Genomic DNA, 10,559 nt, shown 5'->3' on the forward strand with positions numbered 1-10,559 from the left:
TTTGTCAAATTGCTTTTTCCCTTAAAAACACTATTTGATAATTTTCAGGTCAATATAATTTCAAATTAATAATTTACTCCTTCAATTTATAGTCTAGTAAAGACATAAGATTCTATTCTATGTATATATCATAACTTTTAACCAATATTTTATCACTGGACATTTCATTTTAAATAGTACTTAAAATACTGTTACGTAACAGTATTTTGCACACGTACATTATGATTTCCTTAAAGAAATTCCTATAAGCAAAATTTCTAGTTCACAAGCTTTGTTGTTTTGTTTTTAACATATTTTAAAATGGCCCTTGAACTTTGATTTTTACCAGTGCAGTGTAAGTTTCCATTTTTTATATCCTTCTGAATGGTGGGCGTTAGAAATATTTATTTTTATAGAAGAAATTTAGTCATATTTTATTTGACTAGTTTTTTTTTTTTCCTTTGGAGCAAATAATTTTTATTATTATTTTTTTCTTTTACAAATACACCAAAGAATCATGCAATGCTGCCAGCATTGGATGCAATCCTGGGCCACAAGTCTGCACATTCCTTTGCAACTGGTCTTGTGATAGCAGAACCTTTCATCTCGCCTTTATTGTTTACTATGACCCCTGCGTTATCTTCAAAATAAAGAAACACACCATCTTTTCTCCGGTATGACTTTCGTTGTTGAATTACCACTGCTGGATGTACCTTCTTTCTGAGCTCTGGTTTGCCTTTCTTGACGGTGGCCATCACCATGTCACCCACACCAGCAGCAGGAAGTCTATTCAGTCGTCCCTTGATCCCCTTCACAGAGATGATATACAGATTTTTGGCTCCTGTGTTGTCACCACAGTTGATCACGGCTCCAACCGGAAGACCCAAGGAAATCCGGAATTTCACACCAGAGGACCCACCACGTCCTCGCTTCGACATCTTGAATGCCGGAAAGGGACAAAAAAAACAAAAAAACAAAAACAAAAAAAACTTGACTAGTTCTTAAAGCTAGTTTTAGTTTAATTGGTTTTCTAGGTTCCAAAACAAAAAGTGGCATTAAAAACTTATACTTGAGCAAGGGTCATTACAACATTACCCGAAGAGGGACAAACTATGAAATGCAGCTTCAATTTTGTGTTAATATTTTCAGGATCCTTCCTTAGGCTAATTCTTCTCCTTCACCCTTTGTTGGGGGTGGAGGGGATGCAACACGAGGACACACAAGATTCAATACTCTCAGATTCTGGAATAATCCTGTAAATCCATCCACAGGGATGAAGCCTTATTGAATGATAAGCCTTTATTTAAAATTTATCAGTACTCTTGTTTGTGTTTGTTAGCAGTAACGTTCGCGTTTTACGAGACAAGCAGGAGGCTTAAGCAAATGAGAACAATTAAGTTTCAGGCGAGTATTTACTCTCTGAAGTCTTACGATCAAGCAGGGTATGTAGCTGCCAATTCCAAGTCCCAGGCAGGCCAATCCTCTGCTTTTGGTTTTGTTTACAGAGGACTTGTCAGGATCTTGTGGTCAATCGAATAGTCTAAACAGCATGGGGACATATGGCAAGTCAAGGAGGACAAAACACCAGCTCAGCCAGGATTTTGAAAATAATCCTGAGACGCTTCCCTGGAGATCTATCTCTCTGGGTTATTTGAAATGTCCTGTTGTCACTCATCCAATCATGGACCGCATCTAAAATACCCTGATCTAGAAGTTGCCCCGCCTATATTTGAATGCCACCTGGAGGAGAGGAATAACTATTCTTCGAAAGAACATATTCTGTTTTAGAAAAACATTACTTGAGAAGCTGTATTGAGCTAAAGCTGCTCTATAGCATCCAATCATACATTTTTAAAATTACATTAAAAATTAAAATATATCAGGCACCACTCTAAGTTAGGTGCTTTACCAATTTTAATTAACTTAGTTCTTAATGTGGAGGTACTATGATCCCCATTTTACAGAAGGAGAACTGAGCCAGAGAGAATTTAGAAACGTTGTTCAACGTTACCACGATTGGTGAATGACGGCCCCCTTCAAGCCCAGGTAGTCAGATGCCAGAATCAGTGTTTTTAAGGACTGTGTACACTGTTCATACTGCTTTTATACTGCTGCTTTTCTTTTACGTCAAAGAGAGACCTAACAAAAGGTCTTTCCCATAGGAACTGTTAACTGCAGTCTTCTAGAACATTAAAGCATGCGACATGGCGATGTCACAAGTGTTGGTTCCAAACCGGAAGGTCATCACAGATGAGCGAGGCAGAGGTTCTGAACACATAAAGGCAGCATCCGACTTGATTCTGGATTCAATAGCTCTGAGTGAAATGGTTTGATTCACTAGCTTTTGCACCTATGAGTCGAGGTGACCTGGTGAGCTTAAAACCAGTGCAGATTATTAAATTGTATGCCCTGGAAACACTGATACTGGCGACTGGGCCAGGGTCAGGAATCTGCATTTTTGCCAAAGCTCCCTGGGTGAATCGAATGGACTGTGGTTTGGAAACCATGGAATTTCCTAACTCAGTCTTTCTCAAATTGTGGTCCCTGGAGAGCGGCTTCAGCCTCACCTGGCACTCGTTAGAAGTATAAATTCTCTGTCCCCGCCCTGGACGTAGGGATCGTTGAAATCTCTTTTAACAGACCCTACAGGTGACCCAAATGCCTGTTAAAGTTTGAGAACCGCTGCCCTAACTTTAAATCAAATCCTCAGGAAACACAAGGCGTTAGTCTAGACATCAACTCCCTAGAGAATAATATCAGCACTCACACAACCTTCAACATAATTTTGTATTAACGCTCATTCTGATATTCTTTTTAAATCATGCTTCAATATTTGTTCCCTCTGTACAAAAAGGAAACCAGGTTGCATATAATATTTCTCCAGGGTGAAAGTGAAGAGAAAAGAAAGCCTACTTTCCTAGGGGATGAAAAAATCAGTAGAGCTGTTTCTGAATCATCCTTAAATTATTCAGTCCTTATGGATAGAAATTATTCTTTTGGTAAAAATTATTTTTTTGTTTATCATTCAAATGAAATGACACTTGCAGTATCAGGAACCATTTGTCACCGTTTTCTCTAAGCCAAGGTATTAAAAATTCTTCACAAACACTAATTAGTCTCCTTACCGTTTGCGGGAAGCTGAGGTCAAGGATGTCACCTTCATTGTTTTTGAGAGAAAATGGAGACACGTGAACAATTGTCACCCAATTTGTATTCACTTCCCAACAATTCAATAACAGCATTCTTCCCATTTTTAGCTGACTGTATAGTTACACATATTTGACTTTCAGGTGCTAATTTCTTATATTTTTGGAAGCATTCATTTGTAATTAACCTTTGGACACATTTTAAGTATGTCATTTTGGCTTACAGCTCATAACAGGCCGTACCTAAGAATAAAATATTATTTTGTGCAGTAATTTAAAATAAACTAAGTAGCTTAAAAAAGACTTGTCAATTGTCTGTGACCTTTTATCATTTATCATATAATCAGTGTGCTCTTTTTAACAAACAAACAAAGCCCTTTCGTATCATCCAACGAAAAATGAACAATGCCAATAATTGTCAGAAATTTTAAGTGCTTTTCCTAAATATCTCGTTATTATCTAGTCTTTGATAGTATTATGTAGAGTCCGTATGTGCTACACTGAAACTTAACACGTTAATAAGTCTACATACCATTACACATCCCCAGCGAGAAATATAAATAAATTCATAGATAAGTAATAGAAAGATAGATGATAGATAATTGATAGATTGACAGATAGATGGTAGATAGAGCTAAGCTTACCATTTTGCAATGCTTATTGGGCATAGAGTACTCATGTGTCCGGTGTGTGTGTGTGTGTGTGTGTGTGTGTGTGTGTAAATATTTCAGGTCAACCACTAATTAGATATGCATTATTGGTCCCTAATACTAAGTCAATTAAAGTTGAGGTGGTTAAATTAATTTATTTGGGCTTAAATCACTCTACTAATAGGCCAAGTTTCTTTGGGCTTTTAAAATAGTGTCCTGAATTGTGTCAAGTCTGCTCTTGTCCTTTCTGGTTTTCTACTGGTCTTGATTCTTCAAGAACAGTCTTATTATAGAGACTCCTCTTTGCATTGATTCATGCGATGTACTTTTATTCAACACCCACTATTGACCATCCACTGTGCTAACTGCTGAGCATTAAGAGATCCAGAGAGACAACGCTATGGTTTGTTCAACCACAATCAAACATCAAGCCCAGAGACTGAATTTCTTTTTCATAGTTCATCCTTTCTTGCTCATGACTTTATCCGCGTTATTGATGTTGCATTAATGCGTGTCGTTTGGAAGCGAAGAGGGTGGGCCCTGGAGCCAGAATGCCCTTCTCCACTCATCAGTTCTGTGACCTGGGGCTTCTCACATACTGTCTTATGTAAAATAAGGATAATAATATCAATAGTATCTACTCCACAGGCTGACTTAAGGATTTGCCGAGCTAATGCGTGCAGCGTTTTTGAAGAACGCTATAGGATGGTTTCATGAATGTAGCTATGGTTATTATTTAGTGAAGATGCCCACGGCATAGACGACACTCACATGCAAGGGAGGACCAGGAGACCAGCTCTGCTGACCACCTCCTGTCTGGGAGCCACTGAAAAGGAGCAGAGCTTCCCGCTTGCCACCCAGGCTACTTTCAAGCATCCTGCTGCCTTGTTTCCCCAAAGGAAGTCCTGGGCATTTGCTCTAGTATGCAAGTTATTTTGAGTTGTTTCTGGAGAAGTGGTATTAGATTTATACTGACTCTGTGAGGCTGCTTTCAGCAGGGTTGAGGCAGCAAATTCTCCCTGGAGAGCAGACAAAAGGCAACATACACCCTGGTCCCTTTACCTCAAATGGTAAATTTCTCTGAAAAGGGAGAGTGGCCATCCTTAAATTCCACGTGTTTAAATTCCCTCTATTTCGTAAACGATTTTCAAACTACGCCTTTCAAATCGTGCTGGAGTAGAGGAGCTCAGTTGCACGGACTTTGCTGTGGTCCTAATTTATGCGGTTGGGAAGAGCAGGCCTTTGCTCTCTGCAAAGCCTGGCGGATGAGCCCAGACCAGCATCTCCTTCCAAATGCATCACGGGAAACTCCATTTTCACTCCTGACAAGTCCATGTCCACCGGCTCAAACTGTGAGGAAAGAGAAGCGATTGCTGGGCCAGGCTCTTGACAGGGGGCGAGCTACCACGGGTGGCTGGGAAGGTTGGGGAAGGGAGCACATGTTTGTGTCTTCAAATGCAGCGAATCTGAATTTCAAAACGTAAACTTTTCAAGGCAATCTGGGAGGAGGGGATCGCGTTTGATTTTTGGAAGCAACGAGTGAAGGGTTCTTAGCGAATCGGTCCTTCCTCTTGCTTCTCCCTGCGAGGTCCCCTGCCTGAGTGCTGCTTTCCTTGCAAATGTGCCCAGGTGTCAACCGCAGCAATTTCAAACACTCTGCACTCACAGCCAGAGTGCGTGGAAAGGGAGCTGTCAGCTCTGAAAACAGAGATGCCTCCGTAGAAATAACGAGCAAAGTTGGCGAAAGTGCACTGCTCTCCAAATAGCCATTGTTGGTAACAGTATTCAGCCATCTTCTCTTTTCCCCAGGCTGCAAACTCATTTTGAAAAACAATTGTCCACGTAGGTAGGACTGCTGGGGCTGACCCTGGAGGGATAGCTGGGGTGGACGTGAGCCTCAAAAGCTGCTGCTTTCTGATCCCATCTTATTGGAAGTGCATGAAAGACTATTTTCTTTCCCCCTTTCCAAGAAAAGTACTTAAGTGGCTCATTTTTATTTTATTTTATTTTATTAATTTTTATTGGAATATAGTTGCTTTACAATGTTGTGTTAGTTTCTGCTGTACAGCAAAGTGAATCAGTTATATGTATACATATATCCCCACTTTTTCAGATTTCTTTCCCATTTCGGTCACCACAGAACATTGAGTAGAGTTCTCTGTGCCATACAGTACGTTCTCATTAGTTATCTATTTTATACATAGTAGTAGTGTATGTATGTCAATCCCAGTCTCCCAATTCATCCCACCCCCTCGCCCCCCTTGGTATCCATAAGTTAGTTCTCTACATCTGTGTGTCTGTTTCTGCTTTGCAAATAAGTTCACCTGTACCATTTTTCTAGATTCCACATATAAGCAGTATTTTATGATATTTGTTTTCCTCTTTCTGACTTACTTCACTCTGTATGACAGTCTCTAGGTCCATCCACGTCTCTTCAAATGGCACAATTTTGTTCCTTTTTATGGCTGAGTAATATCCCATTGTATATATGTACCACATCTTCTTTTTCCGTTCCTCTGTTGGTGGACATTTAGGTTGCTTCCATGTCCTGGCTATTGTAAACAGTGCTGCAATGAGCATTGGGGTGCATGTGTCTTTTGGAATTATGGTTTTGTCCAGGTCTATGCCCAGGAATGGGATTGCTGGGTCATATGGTAGTTCTATTTTTAGTTGTTTGAGGAACCTCCCTACACACTGGCTCGTTATTTTTGACTGTGATTCCATTAGGGCTTTTATTTTGCTCTCACAGGTGGATTTCATTGACTCAGCTCATTTTGTCCTGCCTGATGCAGGATGGGGTGAAGGGTGAATGCTTCCGGCAACACTCCTGGTGGGAGGTTGTCCAGAAACTGCTTCTCAGTCCTCCAGTGATCAGGACACAACATTCACTGGGCCCGGCCCAACGCCCTCATTGTCCTAAGTGCTTTCACCTCTTATCTCACTGGATCTTGGTGACCCCCAGGAGGTAGGTGGCAGGTGACATGCTCACTAAGCAGACCTGGAACTGAAGTTTAGAGTCTCCAGAACTTGTTCAAGATCATACACCTGGTGAGGAAAACCTCCGTGATCCCTAAATGCCTTATGTACACTGTGCTCTAAAAAAATGTTGCTTTGTTTTTACCTGAAAAAATTTTATTAAACTGTAAGACACACTTGCCCTCAGTCGATGCTGCCCACGCCCATCATCACCATTTTCCTTTTTTTAAAAAATATTTTTTCCTTGCTCTTTGTCTTTTTGGCTGTTCTCTCTACATCGATGATCTGCAATTTGTATGGCATTTATGTCCTTTTCTCATATCCCCCTCCCCTACTCCAAGAACTTTCTGTTGTGGAATGTCTCATATTTCTAGCCAGAGGGTTTAATTAGGAACTATTGATATTTTCATTTTAAATGTTTAATCACGCATCATGATATATCTGTCTAACCACACTTGAGTTGAAGTCACTCTGGTAAAAGGTTTGGTCTATCCTGTAGAACTCCAGATTCCCTGCCTGTAAGAGTCTGAAATATTGCAAATAAATCAAAGACCCACATCACGGAGTCTTGAGGTTTCCGAGGGATTCGAGATCATCACCATATAAGTTTCATTCTGCATTTTGTTTGGTTCTCTTTGTGATGTAAAGTGAAGTCGATTCCATGGAGCTGGCCTTGCCTGCATCTTCTTCTCCATCACATCCTCTCCTCCCTTCTTCCTCGCCTGGATTTGTCATCATGTTGATGCTCTGACGCTTCTCTCTTCCCATTTATCACCTCACCTCTGTCTTCCATCTTCCGCTGCAGATGGTCTACCCTTCAGCAGCACCAGGATAATGTGAAATTGAAGATTAATTATTTAAGGACTGTTTACCACAGCCTACTCTGTGAGCATGGAATTCACATCTGTACTTTTACTTTCCCAGTTCCCACCAATGTCAGTGCCCTTTCTCTTATGCTGCCAACCTCAGGAAGAACTTTTTTAAGGGCTGTTTATCAGTTTATCAGTAAGAAGCCCTGCTGGGCATCTCATGTGGCAGAGTGAGTGGCGATCTCATCTGCCTTGTATTACCCATGAGGACAGAGATGGTATTTTGTTTATCTCGGTGTTCTCAGAATCGTGGCTTTGTTTGCTCAGTAAGAATTATTGAACTGAATCCTTACTAAGGTATTCTTTTTCTCATGCATGTTTGAATTTTAATGGGAAACTCGAAAAGAAAGGGAGAAGGAAAAAGGAAGAGGAAGGGAAAAGAGAGATAAAGGAGAGAAAGACGTTAGCTTAAGGAATGACATGCAATGGTTTTAAGGGATTAATGGTAGAATTTATATCGGGGGATGGTTTAGGAAGGGCACTTATCTTTTTAAAAGGTTGTCTATATTAATGTAGCTATGTTTGCTGTAATTGCTCATAGACCTAAATTCTCTCTCTTTTAAGCATAAGTTGGTGAAATCTTATGAATGGTCAGCAGTGATTCATAGTAAGATGAAATCTCTCGTATTATGGGGAAGGAGGGAATAGCATAACTCTTGCCCCATCTCGGAAATCTCAGAGGCCCCTGTGATATTGGTGAGATATGTGAAGACCACTAATAGATTCATGCATTATGTAATTTACACTTTAAGAGATTCAGTACAAAGGAATGTTTTCAAAACAATTTGAATATTAGCTCCAATTCACCTTTTCTATATAATCTTGGGAAAGTCCGATAACAGTTGTGTTTCAGTTTTCTAATCTGCAAATTAGAATGATGCAGCGTATGTAAAGTGTTCTGGATTCTTAAGACATCATGTTTTAAAATGCATTATTAAAAAACTAAAGGTGTTTATTTACAAAATCTTAACACATTGAGAATTATTTGTTGAACCCTTAATCCAAGCGTTGCCTGCAATCCAAAAATCAATCAGGCGTGGATCCTGCCCTCAGGGAGATGTATATACTAAGAAAGATTTTTTTTTTAGGTGTAGATAAATACTGGTGATTAAGACAGAATGTATCCCATTTTAATTAGAGAGTTTAGGGGAAGTGATATAAGGGCAATGAGAAAAAGAGGATTTTCATGGAATTGCGGAGTTCTTCTGAACTGCTCTTGAGAGAGTGTTGGAAGATGGCTGGGATTTGATCATGTGAAGTTGGCAGGAGAAAGGGGTATAATGAGACAGAAACAACATAAGCAAGGTCTGAAGATGGGGGTGGGTGGAATTTGTGAATATGTGAAGCATGGAACACAGTCGTGGGCTTTACAGGTGATAGTACAGAGTACGAGGAATACTGGGTGATTTTTCATAGTGGAGTTAAGATTGCCCCGTTGAAGGCTAATCAGAGAACAGGAGAAAACAAGAAACCTTGTTAGTAATTGCAAAAGTGTAGGTGAGTCATGTCCTAAAGAAATGAAAGGCATTGTAAAAAAAAAACAGGAGAAAATGGGTGGGTAGATTATTGAATAAATGACAACATCACTGACTTATGATAAATAGGTGATCATATAAATTAACAGGACTTGTCATACAAACATTCTAGATCTATAAGTTTTCTTGCCTTTTAAAAAATACATTTCTCACATGTATGGAAGAAGTCCCTGATATAACAAGCCAGTTTGAATTCATAATGCAACAAATTTGTTCATGAGAATTTGGGGTACTCAGCAAAAATGGTGAATTATTAGAAGTAAGCAAAAGAAAGCACTTTTTAATGAAAAACTTTGGGAATCATATTCAGAACTGTGCACTGATTTTGGTTCGAAGCAGTGCCATCGTTTTTGGATTTTTATTCTATTCTTTATTAAAATGTGTTTACAAGTACATTTCCCATTTTAAATACCTGTGCATCCCTTAATTTATTTTTCTCCCTTGGAAGAGAGTACATTGCCAGCCGGAATTCTTCTGAAACTGACAAGTAGAAGACTGCAGACTCAGATCTAGTAATAGATCCAGTAATGGCTGAAGTTTCCGAAATTTAGCTTAAATGAATTTTCAGTCTTTTAGGGTAGGTCCACTTTTTATTTTTCTTTCTTTGCACAATTACACAAGTCAGATTATTTCAGTGCCCTCCTTTAATGTGTAATGAACTAGCATAAAAACCTATAAATGTCACTTTTTGATTGGCCAATAACTATTTGAAAAGAATGAGAGAAATGAGAAATAAAGTCAAAGCACCCTGCTCTTGTAGATGCGGATGATCCCTAATTGTTACTTTGCTGAAAAGAGGAGCTGATGGGACTCTTAACACATGAAGATAAACTTTGCTTCTATCTCTGGGTTTGTCTCTGCACATTCCTAGCAGAAATGTATTTGGTCTTCAGTTTAATTTTCTTAATTTACATGTTGGATAAAAAAATCCTTTTAAACAGGATATGGTGAAAATACAGCACATATATAGTGGGAAAGAGGGTAAAACATACGATTTAAATGTTAGTAATACATTTTTTAAAAGATTGATAAGAATAGTTGTACATTTTTATTAAATGCTGGTTCTTGATGAAAAGTAAAGTTAAAATGAAGAGAATGGGGAGACCATGAGAGGTTCTGAAAGATTCTTGTAGATATTTCCAAGAATGTTAATGTTTCTTGACATTGGTCTCATATTTAACAAATAAAAGTAGTGGAAGTCTACTGTAAAAAAAAGTAATAAATATTCTATAAAGTAAAAAGTAAAAGTTTCTATTACTCCATTGACCAAAACCCCTCCCCCAATTAAAAACAATTAACGGTTTATGTACCATTCCAGGCCTTTCCTATATATTTATAAATATCTCAATGTTCAACTCATATAGCTTGACTTCTGTTGCTATTGTCAACTGTATTATTCTATCA

The 10,559-nt window shown here is 38.9% G+C and overlaps 1 protein-coding gene across 1 annotated transcript; it reads right to left on the reverse strand.

Annotated features, from left to right (window-relative positions):
* Positions 1-432: 432 nt before the first annotated feature.
* On the reverse strand, positions 433-944 carry LOC132356517 (large ribosomal subunit protein uL14-like). Its single transcript, XM_059909364.1, has one exon. The coding sequence runs from the start codon at positions 915-917 to the stop codon at positions 495-497; it is 423 nt and encodes a 140-aa protein (XP_059765347.1). The 5' UTR covers positions 918-944; the 3' UTR covers positions 433-494.
* Between the last annotated feature and the right edge of the window lie 9,615 nt (positions 945-10,559).

Source organism: Balaenoptera ricei, chromosome 21 (assembly GCF_028023285.1).
Source record: "Balaenoptera ricei isolate mBalRic1 chromosome 21, mBalRic1.hap2, whole genome shotgun sequence".
In the NCBI taxonomy this organism is placed as follows: domain Eukaryota; kingdom Metazoa; phylum Chordata; class Mammalia; order Artiodactyla; family Balaenopteridae; genus Balaenoptera; species Balaenoptera ricei.